At 47.4% G+C, this 13,784-nt stretch overlaps 2 protein-coding genes across 2 annotated transcripts in view; one reads left to right on the top strand and one right to left on the bottom strand.

Annotated features, from left to right (window-relative positions):
* syt1b (synaptotagmin Ib) overlaps positions 1 to 1,624 on the bottom strand; it is a gene marked incomplete at its 5' end in the record, with an annotated part of 12,858 nt that extends 11,234 nt beyond the window's left edge. The window contains 1 exon segment of the mRNA XM_084335230.1: positions 1,477 to 1,624. Within this exon segment, the coding sequence (XP_084191356.1) occupies positions 1,477 to 1,624 (148 nt within the window).
* A 4,811-nt stretch (positions 1,625 to 6,435) lies between these two features.
* bbs10 (Bardet-Biedl syndrome 10) lies at positions 6,436 to 12,002 on the top strand. The gene is made up of 4 exons (XM_084334793.1): positions 6,436 to 6,461; positions 7,352 to 7,628; positions 8,312 to 9,295; positions 10,017 to 12,002. The coding sequence occupies exons 2-4, from the start codon at positions 7,438 to 7,440 to the stop codon at positions 10,696 to 10,698; spliced, it is 1,857 nt and encodes a 618-aa protein (XP_084190919.1). The 5' UTR covers positions 6,436 to 6,461; positions 7,352 to 7,437; the 3' UTR covers positions 10,699 to 12,002.
* The last annotated feature ends 1,782 nt before the right edge of the window (positions 12,003 to 13,784 follow it).

Here is a 13,784-nt window from a genome sequence, read left to right as displayed (position 1 = left end):
TATAGCACCTTTATTTTTAAAGTGCTTTACAACTCATTCACACACAGATGTCAAGTCAAGAGTTTTATTTGTCACGGCATACAAGCATACAGTGGAATGCGGGGGGTCATGCCCGCAGCGATGTGCAACACAAGTAATAGACAGGTATAGGACATTTGTGCAATAATACGATGTGCAATAATACAATGCAATATTACAAGTAATAATAATAACAACAGGTATATGTACATACAGTTTACAAGAGCATGGTAAGACATGCTAAGGTCCTGCGATAGTGCAATACACAGTTAGCTACGGATGAGGCACTGGGTCTTATGTACACTACTATACATGCTATACTATACAATCTACAGTTATACTATGTGTCCTTATGCTAGCTTGCTATATCCTTCTGTTTACTATACAAGAACCTCTCCCGTTCTTATTTTTTAAAGTGACCTTTTCACATTGTGTAAGGTGTCCGTTGAGTGTGGGCGTGTGCAGCATGTGTGTGTGTGTTCATGCTAAAGTGACTGCTTAGTGTGTGAGCGTATACAGTGTGTGTGTTGTGTGTGTGCTCATGTGTGCTTGTGTGTGGAGAGTTCAGTGTTCAAGATTCTGATGGCCTGGGAGAAGAAGCTGATCCGAAGTCTCTCTGTCCAGATGGCAGAGGCGACTATGCAAGGTGCCGACCTGCTCATCGGAAGCAGTTAGGGGTCAAGTGTCTTGCTCAAGGACACTGAAAGGAGCTGGAATCTAACCGGAAACCTTCTGATTACCAGACGGAGGCTCTCTATCTCCTGAGCCACTGTTGTCCCAATAATGATTGGGATTTATATAGCGCTCTCATATAACTCAAGAATTCACCTTACAATTAGGGATAGGGGTAGAGAGACACAGACGCTCAATGATAGGGGTGGGGGGGGGGGGGGGTGAAGAGCTGGGTCTTGTGGCAGAATTGGAAAATGGAGATGGACTCAGAGTCCCAAATGTCTTGGGGAAGTGAGTTCTGTAAGTGAGAGCTTAGGGGCTGCCCTGGAGAAGGCTTTGTCTTGGTTGGACTTGGGGGTGGAGAGAAAGCAGGCTGTGGTAGATCTGAGGGACCGATAGGGTTGGTAGAGGGAGAGGAAGTCCCCCTACCAAGAATATGGCAGTTGGTGTAGGGCTTTGTACCGTACGTTCTTTTGTAATTGATCCTGTAGGAGACGGGGGAAACAGTGGAGGTCTTTTAGGACTGGGGTGATGTGATGCCAGGATCCGGTGTAGGTTAGAAGTTATTTGGAGCCTATTAATGGAGCTTTCACTGATGCCATAGAGGAGTGAGTTGCAGTGCCAAGATGGGAGTAAAATGATGGCGTGGATTCAGGAGCGTTTCAGCTGCGGGGCGTGAGAAGGAGAGCCAGATCTTTGCGATAAAGAGTTAGAAGGAGGATTTGACAATTTGGCAGATGTGAGGGCCAAGGGCGAGAGCGAGGTCAAGGATGACCCCAGGGTCACGTGGTCGGTAGGAGGGGGTGACAGCGGTGCCATCGATGGAGAGTGTGGGGTTGTTGACTTTACTGAGTGTGGACTTGGACCAGATGAGAAGGAGTTCTATTTTGTTGCAGTGGAGTTTGAGGAAATGTTGTTGCATCCAGACTTTCATCGCAGGAGTCAATGTAGAAGATGGGGTGGGTTGTAGGGGGGGAATTTGAAATGGCCGAGAGGGATGTTGATGATGAATGCCGAGTACAGAACCCTGAGGGACACCTTGTGTGACTAGGGGCATGTCAGAGGAGTGGCCGTTGAGGGAAGTGGAGAGTGAGCTGATGATGAGATCAGGGCCAAGTTCAGAGCCTTTGAGGTCTTGAAGTCTGGTGAGCAGGATGTTGTGGCTCACGGTATCGAAGGCAGCACTCAAGGAAAACGAGAGTGTTGAGGGCAGAGGTGAGGAGGTCATTGAGGACTGTGCGGAGGGCGGTTTCAGTCACTTATTTACACACATTCACTCGCACAATACTTATTGGTGTAAGTGATGCAGAGACATTAAACAAGTCACAAGTTTCATAACAATTTCATGACAGACGCATACAATGAAAACAGACAGGTCACATGCAGGACGTAATCCCTAGCTTTAATTGGTCGAGAGCCGTCGGCGCCCCTACTCTTATAGGTTACTCACTGTGGAGTTGGTGTATCTCACTCATGAACTTCCGGAGGTCGTGTCCCTTAGACACAGGCTCCTCGGTTGCTGTGGTGTTGGACGAGGGGAGGGGGGGGTCAGTGGGGATGCTGCTGGGACCAGCTGGGGCAGCTCGACGGTTTCCAGTCATCCTGCAACGGGGCCCAATGGATTCAGAGTTTAATTACAAAGAGACAGAGGGGTGGAGGTGGGTGGGGGGTGGGTGTCATTACTCATGCTGTTTATAGAACAGAATCAGAATTGAACAAAGGGGTAAAGGAGAGAGCTGCACCTGTTCTTCAAACGCAGCGAAACATTTTGCATTAGCAGACACACAGCCACACGTTGACAAACACACACACGCGCACACGCACACACACACACACACACACACACACACACACACACACACACACACACACACACACACACACACACACACACACACACACACACACACACACACCCCAGTATTCCCATCGGCAGTGATGGGGTGTATTTGATTCAATAATGTAATTATAGACATGTGTATATGACTATCAGTGTCAGATGGCCTCTCGTGTTCCTGCTGGCATTGCACTAAGTCCTCTCAACACAGGACAGACAAGCCTGCGGACTCTGGCAGACCTGCTGATGGGGAGGGAGGGAGGGAGAGAGGGGGGGAGGCGAGGCGAGGCGTCATGTGTAGATCCGCTCTGACGTGCCACAGATGCTCCGCGGCACATGATCCATCAGAGGTGAGAATATCATGCCAAGGTCACGTCGTGTCTGGCCGAGAAACCACGCGAGAGGCTCCCTGCTGGAACCCATCTCCACAGGACTTCATAGTATGTTTTCATATGTTGTTGTTTTTTTGTATTCTGAACGCATCCCGCGCCGTGTGACAAGATCTGACTCAGCGGATCTCATGCATTTCTCACAGAAAACACACAATGACCTCTGTAGTTCTCTGTAGCCTCCACAGAACCCTCCAGTCGCTTCCCCCCCCCCCCCCCTGAAGGAATCATGCAGGGAAAAGTAGAAGCCATCGCTAGTTGGTTTACTAGTGGAGTTTGCCTTGTGCTTGTAGGGGTAACTGGAGTAAGGGAAGGTATTTAAGATAAGATGTTCCTTTATTGATCCCCTTGGGTGAACTCAGGATTTCAATGTAATCAGGTATGATAATTGTGAAAACATGAGATGACGTCCTCGTTATCAGAAAGAATACTATTATGATATTTCCCCACAGTATGCCTTTATTACAGAAATAGATTTGTGGCTATTATTTCCTTCCGTTGGTTGCATGGTAATATTATTATGAAATTGTCACGAGTAATGAATGAAGTCTGTCATGCTATTTGTTTTCAATTATTGCCAGCGCCATTATAGAACAGACGTGACTAGTTATTACTGTAATTGGATGAAATGCTAATACCAGATCTTTTGACATTCACTCTAAAACGGTCCTATAATAATGCATTTCAACAAGGCTAAAAGTATATCTGCTGCGTAACTGATTCACACACAATCCAGCAAGGTCACAAGTTATACCAACTAAACATAAACGACACATCACTCATTCTGTCTATATGTATTAGCTTTAAGCTGAAGTTAGTATAGAACGAAACAACACATAACAAACCTCTCGATCATAGGTCATCGCTCACGCATTCATACGTCTACGCATAATTACTACTAGTTGATTGCACCTTGTGGAGAGGGATCCGTGGATATACATTAGATGGAAAAGTAGATAACTGATCAATCATAAATAAAGACATACCTGTAGTTCCTGTGGGAGCCCGGCCCCAGTGCCAGTGATCAGGACAGCTGGCAGAAGACAAGGATGCTCACAGGTACTCCTTATCCCAGAGAGAGGGAGAGAGAAGAGAGGAGGAGGAGGAGGAGGAGGAGGAGGAGGAGGAGGAGGAGGAGGAGGAGGAGGAGGAGGAGAGATGACTGGGTTGGAGAGGACAGGAGGGGCGGAGGAAAAGGGGTGAGGTCAGGAGGAGTGGCTGCATGTCGTCCTCCTCCGCTTCTATCTGCCGCCGGGCTCGGCCAATCACCATAGGAAAACAGGTGTGTAAGACAGAAGGATGGAAAAAGATAGATCAAGGAGAGAGAGAGATAACAAGAAGAGATATTGAGAGAGAGAGGTATAGCGAGAGAGAGAGAGAGGGGGGGGGGGAGAGAGAGAGGACAGGAGAGAGAGAACAAGAAGAGAGAGGGAGAGAGAGAGGATAGGACCAGACGGGTTGGGATTTCATCACGACTGTCATCTTCGGTTGCTTGTGCGTGTGTATCTGTGTGTGTATGTGTTTGTGTACAGTTTGTGTGCCACACGTTTGTGGGTGTGTGAATAATACTGTATGTTCTCTTTTCTGTCCATTCAGTTCTCAGGGGGATGGCGAGTCCCTCTGTTCCATGCCCCACCTCTCGTGACCTCTGTTCCTCTCCGCAGGTCACCCTGAACAGGGCCAGGATGAATATTCATTGGAGTAGTGACATGGCTTTTTAGCTCGTTAGCATACTGGCATTTCAGCAATAGGAGGAATTTGCATTCACAGTGGACAACTGTTTGTGCATATATGTATGTGTGTGTGCGCGCGCCTGTGTTTACATTTGTGTGTGTCTGTATGCCTATGTGTGTGTGTGTGTACAGTATGTGTGTGTGCGTGCGTGTGTGTGCGTCTGTGTGTGTGCAGATTCTGCAGGCCTGTCTCATATTGTCTATGTATGGATGATGCTGCCTGAATTAGAACCTAGGATGTGGTTTCTGCAGTAACACAGAGATCAAGTTCCAGCCCCACCCAGTTCACCTTGAGATACCAGAGATACAGACAGATACTGTACAGCGAGACAGAGAGAGAGCGAGAGAGAGAGAGAGAGAGAGGGATAGGAGAGAGAGCGAGCAAGAGAAGAGAAAGAGGAGAGAGGAGAGGAGAGAAAGAGAGTCGCTGGTTGGCTGATTTATATCTTCTGAAAAGAGAGAGAGAAGTCTCTGGTTGGCTGATTTATCTTTCTCTTCTGAGAAGTGATTGTCTGCAACCTCAGTGACTGTCTGCAGCCCCTCCCCATGCCACACACAGACACATTCTCTACTGACATGATTTCTCTGCTACAATCTCTACTACAATAGGAAATGTTGCATAACAACACACATCATCGTAAAAAAAAAAAAAAAAAAAAAAAAAGGCCCAACCCGAATATAAACAGTTGCCGGTTAGCCCCACCACCAGAAATACAAATAAGAATGAATGTTTTCTTAGTTGATAGGGCTGTGCTCTTAATGTAAGGGCTAAGAGACAACACAAAATACAATGAATTTTATGTATGTATTTGCTGTATTTTGTAGCTGTAAAATGTTTGTTTATGTTAATGTTTTTAAACCCTGGAGTAAATCAGACCTGTCAGACAAATTGTGACACAATCTGTAGGGCAGCTATTCTCAGACCAGAACCCTGCTGTTCCGTGTGACTGTCCCTCTGTCTAGAGAACGACAAGAGCAGTTCTCAAGGAGAACGCTTCTCCTGCTCGCCTTTACTAATACATCTTTCTTCTTGGTAAAGCAAAAGAGCTGAATTGGCAACATTTTAGACTCAACCATTCAATTACATGCTTATTCCCCAATAATTACTTAAAATAAGATATTCCTTTATTGATCCCAGTGGGGAAATGTGGGTGTCATAGCAGCATGGGGGAGGGGGAGGGGAGGTACAGGTATAGGCAGGGTAATAGTAGAAAGACATATAGGCAATACAATTGTATCTGAATATAAATAAGAGAAAAATAAACAGTGTAAACAAAGGTGCAAATGAGGGTCTGTATGCCCTACCGGTTATATTCCTACCGTTACTCTCAATAAATATAGGCAATAATTTTTTTTTATCTGAATATATACTATGAGTAAGAGTAAAAGTAAACAGTATACACAAGGTACTTAGTTTGAATCTAGGTGGTTCTCATTTCAAACAATCAAACATATTAGAAGGAATGTAAAGTATACACTTCTATGTAGAGACGTCTTTGCTCTTTTAGCAGTAGGCTACCTGTTTAGGCTGTTTTGGTTACACATACTGTACACATTTTAACCCTATAATCTATTAATAGCCTACACATATTTTTACTGAACGACTTTAAATGGGAGTCATATATATTACATAAAAATGACATGGTTGTCCCATACAGTTTCAAGGATGACCACCATACACCTCGATTTATAATAATTGATCCATACACTAGATGGCGGTAATGTACATCTCTTATCCACACTGCACCCACATAAAGAGAGAAGAAGACTCGTCTCTAGGATACAGAGGGAAGCTTTGCTGACAGAATGGTGGTGAGTTCTCACAAATTTAATTCGCCTTGTGTTGAAAACACCGGATTGCCTGACTGTACTGGTTCGATAACGCTGTGTTCAATTCGATATTATCAATTGCTCGTTTGAAAACATGCCCCCAGTGCAGCCAACCAATGTTTAGCTAAGAGTTAGCTAATAGCTAACTTTAGCTAACGTTAAAATCCATCATCTCTGTAACACGACTCTGTACCCACCACGGCTTCATTCAAGAAAGTGACTGTACTATTGTATTAATAGATAGTGATAGTAGTAACATGTAGCCATAATGATCGATGGCCATAGCGTCATTATACCATCATAAGTTCAGCTCCAGATCAATCACTCAACCAGTATGGTTCATGTTCACTGTCTGAAAAGAGACTTTAACAATAACAATTAGCTGAACTAATTGTGCTATGAGTCAGCTAATGGTAAGCCAGTAACCACCTAATGTTCATAAACAAATAATAATACATTGACCCATAAGACTGGCACCATCATAAGGCTATGTTTATACTGCAGACAAAATTGACCCAAAATATGACTCTGATCTGTTTTTGCACAAATCACATGGAATCTGATCTTTTAAATTCTGACTTGGGCCACTTTCACAATGTGGTCCTAAATCACATGCAGGTCTGATTTGTTTTAATTAGCTGGCCTCGCATGCATTCCAACTTATAAATCAAACCATAAACTGTGACTTCTTCCGTGTCCTCCACGTTTACGTCCATCGTAGTTATTGTTCATTTGCGCACACGGGTCAGTTCAGGAGCGTGACCAGATAAATAAATTATAATAATAATAATAATAAATAAAGCAATAAATCAGAATTGAGCACCAAGAGGGTGAACTAACTCACACACAACCTCATGTCTGTCTTCTGTAAGGCCAGTTGAAGGTGAGCTCTGGCTCCGCCGTGACTGCTGGAGGGGACTGACCGTGGCTCTCTTCTCCGCCACGCCACGGCCCGGTGATGGTGCGGGTGGAGCCTCTCCACCTGGAGCACGTCCTGCAGGCCGTGTCGGTCCTGGAGGCGGTGGTCCTCCGCAGCTTCGGTCCAGACGGGGGTCAGGTGCTGTTCACACGCGACACGGGGCAGGTGATGCTGAGCCGCCACGGGACACGCATCCTCACCGTGCTGCGGCTGGAGAACCCACTGGCCAGGTAACAACATGCTCTCTCTCTCTTACTCTTTCTCTCTCTTACTCTTTCTCTCTCTTACTCTTTTTCTTACTTTCTCTCTCTCTGTCTCTTACTCTCTCTTTCTCTCTCTTACTCTTACTCTCTTTCTTACACTCTCACTCTTTCTCCCTCTTTCTCCCTATCTCCCTCTCCCTCTTTCTCTCTCTCTGACCCCCCCCCCTCTATTTCTCTACATAAACAATATAGATTACATTAGATGGACATGTATTGTCGTCATACAGCACAAGTACAGTACAACAAAAATAAGTTTGTCTTCCAACCAGAGTACAAATGTAACAGTAAAGTGCAATAGTAATATACAATCAACAGGTGATTAAACTGGGTATAGAATATATAAATGAGTACTACTGAGTATAGTGCTAATCAGATGTATGTACAGAGTTGTAGTATTAATATGTACAGTGATACTGGTATGAAGACACTATGGTAGTAAGTCATACTGGCCAGCAGTGTAACTAGTAAGTGTAGGTATGTACAGAAATAGTATCTACAGATATGTAAAAGGATTATATGCAGGTATGTACAGACATATATATATATATATGTACACGGTAAGAATAAATATATGCGGTTGATGACTGTGCAGTGTGGTTAAGATAATGTCTCAGCTTGATGTTCACGCTGTGGGTGTGCCTGTGTTGCAGGCTGGTGGTGGAGTGCGTGTGGAAGCACAGTGCAGCAACAGGCGACGGCTCCAAGACCTTCATCCTGCTGCTGGCGTCGCTGCTACGCGGGATTCGCACTGCGGCCTGCAAGGCACCCAGAGTGTCGGTCGCCTATAGCTCTGCGGGGGCGGGAGAGTCTGCGGCCGCCAGGCGCTTGGCTGAACAGCTCCTGGCTTTTGGACTGGAGGAGCTTGGTGATGTCATCGCGGCGGGAGTGATCCCCCACGGCGGTACTCTCTCGTGGCACGGTGGAGCTACGGGTCCGCGGGCCTCGACTCCCACGGGCGTAAACACGCCCTCTACGCAGCAGCTGCTGGCGGCCTTCTTTCACACCCGCCTCGGGCGCACGCACTCCGACTTTATATGCCGCATCACCTGCGAGCTGCTCTCCCATTGGAGTTGCCACGACGACCTCCCATCCTCGTCGCTCCGTTTCCTAGACGACAACTTCCCCGCGGTGCACACGGCCGTTTCGGGCTTCCCCGTCGGCTGCTCCCGCCTGGTCGAGGGGCAGGTGATTCACAGGGACCTCTCCACGCCCCGGCCGCAGAGCGACGGCCGACCCGTCAGAGGGGTGGCGGTCAGCGGGCCTCTGCAGCCGAGCGTGGCCACCGGAGGGGCGGTGGTGTTGCGGCTGGGAGGCGGGGAGAGGGGGGCGGCGGGCGGGGAAGAGGGTAGCGTCTTGAGATTCGGCGCGTGGACAGAGAGGTCGCTGGAGGGCGTCCTCGGGACCCTGCAGAGGCTCGGCGTCACTCTGCTCCTCTCTGCTGTGAAGCAGTCGGAGGTCCTTCTGGCCTGGGCGCGGCGGGCCGGGGTGTGTGTGGTGGAGTGTGTCGGTGAGGACGAGCTGTCCCTCTTCTGTCGGCTCAGCGGGGCGGAACCCGTCTCGGACTGCCGTCTGATTGGACAGGAGCATGTTGCTACGCTGAAGTTCTGCCGACCCATACTGCTGGGAGCTAATAGGTATGAAAAGACAACTCACTCACTCACTCACTCACTCACTCACTCACTCACTCACTCACTCACTCACTCACTCACTCACTCACTCACTCACTCACTCACTCACTCACTCACAGGTCTCTGATATGTTTGGCTGATTTAGTCTAAACAGGATTCTTGCAGTGTCTTAAAAAGTCTTACATTTAATCATCAGAATTGTAGGCCTTAAAAAGTCTTAAAGGTCTTATATTATTTGGATAGGTCTTAAAAATGGATTGTATTAGGAAGTTACTTCTGTGTAGCGATAACCTCCCTGTATCTTGTTTACATGTGTTTATGGGGAAACGTCCGGGCTGCAAAGTAAGCAGTATGGTAATAGCCTTTCAGTTCTCCTTTTTCATAGTCATCTTCCTTCATACTTTTTTTGCCAGTACGGCCGTGAAATAGCTATTCAATTCTATTCAAACTGGTCGGTCTTAAATTGAACTTGTTGAAAGATCTGGAATTGTATTCCAGTCAGTGTGAAGTCTTCAGATTCAGATTTTATTTGCCATATGCAACAAGTACAAGTATCTTGCATCTTGTAGTACAATGGGATTCTTACTCTCCATTTGCTCCACAGCATAAAGGAATAAAAAGCAACATGATAATAAAAGCAGGTATTCATATACAATAACATATATTATGTGCAATAACACAAGTACAAATAAGTAAGTAAATACAAATATGTGTGTCTCTGCCGCAGGTGCGTCCACGTGGCATTCCCTTCCGAGTCCGAGGGCAGGGTGAAGGTCAGGCCCTGCAGCCTGGTGGTGTGCGGCCCGGGGGAGGGGCAGTCGGAACAGGCCGCGAGCGCCGTCCGAGATGCCCTCCGCATGCTGCTCACGACCTGGGAGCCCGCGTGCGACAACGCTGGCACCGGAAGGACGTCGCACAAGAGCGGGACTTCCAATGGCGAGACAGATGGAAGCGCCACTAACCCCTCTGCCTGTGTCGTCACCGTCGGTGGGACGTTTGAGTTCCTGTTAGGCCACGCCCTCTTACACCACCGTCCCTGTCAACATGTCCTGTCTGGCACCAACACCAGTGTGCCTGCGCCGCGCAGGCTGTTGGCAGACGCCTTACTGAGCGTACCCAGACACATACACTCCCAGGGCTCTCGCCGTTTCCTGCTGGCACAGACCCAGGTCCTGAGCCGCGTATCGAGGCGGAGGTGCAGCGAAGGCTGGGGCGCCGTGGAGGCGGGTGGACCGACCGCGTGTGATGCGGGGTCGGTCGCCCCCCCTGCTTGGGACTCTGGTGTGGAGTCCGTCCACTGTAAATACCGGTTGATCCTGGCTGTGCTGCAGTGTGTCTGGAGCCTGCTGAGGGCGGACGCCGTGCTGCGCACCCACACGCCTCTACTGACACAGCCGCGCAGACCGTAGACACCCCGGCACGGCCCAGTAGGACTGACACAGCCGCGCAGACACCCCCGCACGGCCCAGTAGGACTGACACAGCCGCGCAGACACCCCGGCACGGCCCAGTAGGACTGACACGGCCGCGCAGACACCCCCGCACGGCCCAGCAGGACTGACACAGCCGCGCAGACACCCCCGCACGGCCCAGTAGGACTGACACAGCCGCGCAGACACCCCGGCACGGCCCAGCAGGACTGACACAGCCGCGCAGACACCCCCGCACGGCCCAGTAGGACTGACACAGCCGCGCAGACACCCCGGCACGGCCCAGTAGGACTGACACAGCCGCGCAGACACCCCCGCACGGCCCAGTAGACACCCCAGCAGGAGCCAGAGTCTGGACTAGTGTTGCACGATACACAGATAAATGGTGCATTTATATAGCAGCTTTTATCCAAAGCGCTTTACAATTTGTTCCTCACATTTGACCCATTCACTCACACATTCACACACCGGTGGAGGCGACCATGCAAGGTGCCAACCTGCTCATCGGGAGCAATTAGGGGTTAAGTGTCTTGCTCAAGGATACTTCGACACACTGCCTGGGAGGAGCGGGAATCGAACCAGGAACCTTCTGACTAGCAGGCGACCGCTCTACCTCCTGAGCCACTGTCGCCCCCTTGTATTGTGTCTGGAGGACTAGGGTTATACGGTACACTGATACTAGAAAGGCTGTTAAAAACGGTCCAATACTCCATTTTATTAGTATCCTGATGCCGTAGAATAATAGCCTGATGCCATATGGATGAGGGACTTTATGGATGTGATTCCTTTTTATCAATATGGCATTAATATGGCATAATTGTATAAAGAAGATTCCATGTTCTGTCATCTAATATCCTATTCCATTACCTTTTCTGATGTTTTAGGTTTTTTGCCGTGGTATCGTTTTAGAACCGGTATCGTGATACCGGTATCGGTATCAAAGTCGAAATCTTGGTATCGTGACAAGCAACACTAGTCTGGACGTAATAATAGTGATATGATAAAATAATAATAATAATAATACTGGTAATAATAATGCTCCCTCAATGCTGACTTTTTGGAAAGATTCTCCGAAGTTGAATGAAAAGTAGAATTTGCACTATGACTGTTACATTATTCTCACATAGATAGAAATATAATTTGTAATGTGTAGTACATTTTAAACTCCCACTGAAAGATTGTCGTATTGTGTTTATGTTGGACATGTGTTATTGTACTGTTAACCCTTTCACTGCCACACGGCAAAGGGTTAACCCGTTCACTGCCACACGACAAAGGGTTTTCACAACCACACTACAGAAGGTTAACCTTTCACTACCACACTACAGACGGTTAACCGTGAAAGGGTTAACCCTTTGTCGTGTGGCAGTGAAAGGGTTAACCAGGGCTGCTTGATTGTGGCAAAAGTCATAATCACGATTATTTTGATTGATGTCGAATTCACGATTATTAAACATGATGATTAATCAGTTCCCTTCTCCCTTTCAACATGAGCTGAAACTACTGGGCGGAGTGCACCGCTGTGAAGGAAGGGTGTGCTGCGTTTACAACACAAGACAAAACAAGAGCAATGTGGCATGCGTCACAATGATAATTTTATTATCTCGATTATCTTGTTTTCATAGTCGTGGGAAGCCAAAATCGAATTGAAACTCGATTAATCACCCAGCCTGTCCCAAGTACGGATTAACAGCATGAGGCAAAACATAGAATGACTAAGGTTTTGATATCCCGGGCGAAGACAGAAAGTTCTTTTTGTCATCGAATGGTGGTTGTGTTGTCCCATGTTCTTCTGTGTGTGTGTTTATGTTGGCGGTTCTTTATCAACATTCCTCTCTTATCTCAGCTCTCCTGCCCTCTTCCCTTGGCCAGCACTCTATTTTACAGACGCACACACACCACACATACACATTCTCACACATACGCATATATACACTCTTATAATAATCAGCGGTATCGTGCTCATGGGGCGGGGTGTCAGAAAGGGCATCGGCCAGTTGTCAACACGCCAATCAGGGTGCACTTCCTGCTCTCAACCCCTGTGACCGTAACCGTGACCAAGACGGTGTGCAGCCAATCACGATGCTCCGTCCTTGCTGGAAACAAGTAGTTACATGTTAAACAAGTAGTGAGTCAAACATAAGTACACGCACACACACACACACACAATCATTGCATGGGGTTTAATTGGAAGTGCCACTCTAACTTTCCATAACCGTACTGTTATGAGAGAACTTGGCAATAACAATGCCTTGTTTTTTATTTTGGATCAAACGGCAGATGAGTCATACAGGATAGCAGACAGCCGATAACTGGAGGGAGAGAAAGTGAGGACTGAGAAGAAAGAGGAGTGAGAGAGACGGACCGTAGGTCTGGAGAGGTGGCGTTCTCATCCGAGTGTTCAGGAAGAACCAGGAAGTAGTTCCTTTGTTGTTCCTTTCCTAATTAACACAATCTCCCGACTCTTTCATGTCTCCTGACAGTTTCCACATAAACCCTCAGAATGGACCCAGGTTCACTTCCTGTTGTTTGCTTGTATCAATAAGCTTCCCTCGCAACGCAACCACAGAAACCCATACAGTAGTTGATAAGCCTCGCCCAGCAATAACCCCTACTTAGGAATCTACCTTGCCTATATTACTACCTACTAATAGGGACAGGGATCTGCAAATATTGTCTGATCCTTTCCATCCCCTTCATGGTGAGTTTCACAAGCTTATAGAGAGAGAAGGTGCTATAGAGTCCCCCCACATGCCATCTATCTATGCTATCTTTTACTACTATGCACTAAAGACTGTGCTCACTTAAGTTCGACAGTGTTTGACGAACAATCTTACTTACTCTTAGCTGCCACTGTTGTACCCTTCCTGCTGACTTGTTGTACAGAACCTGTAAGTCGCTTTGAATAAAAGCGTCCGCTAAATGTAAATGTAACCCCTTGACGGATGCCCAGAGAATTTGGGAACAGTTTTATTTCACTATTATTTCACTGACTAGCAGTCAGCCCAATGAGAGAGAATGTTTAAGAATGACTATTCTGATCATAGGTTTCACTCTCTCAACTGT

The sequence above is a fragment of the Notolepis coatsorum genome (assembly GCF_963971535.1).
Source record: "Notolepis coatsorum genome assembly, chromosome: 18".
NCBI classification, from domain to species: domain Eukaryota; kingdom Metazoa; phylum Chordata; class Actinopteri; order Aulopiformes; family Paralepididae; genus Notolepis; species Notolepis coatsorum.
Note: the sequence above shows the minus strand (reverse complement) of the source record. Positions and strands in the feature narration are given on the sequence as shown.

Bases quoted from the DNA above. Each gene is read 5' to 3' on its own strand.
- bbs10 (XM_084334793.1), top strand. From the start codon at position 7,438: ATGGTGCGGGTGGAGCCTCTCCACCTGGAGCACGTCCTGCAGGCCGTG. The intron at 7,629-8,311 runs GTAACAACATGC...CCTGTGTTGCAG, and splicing joins CTGGAGAACCCACTGGCCAG to GCTGGTGGTGGAGTGCGTGT. The intron at 9,296-10,016 runs GTATGAAAAGAC...TCTCTGCCGCAG, and splicing joins ATACTGCTGGGAGCTAATAG to GTGCGTCCACGTGGCATTCC.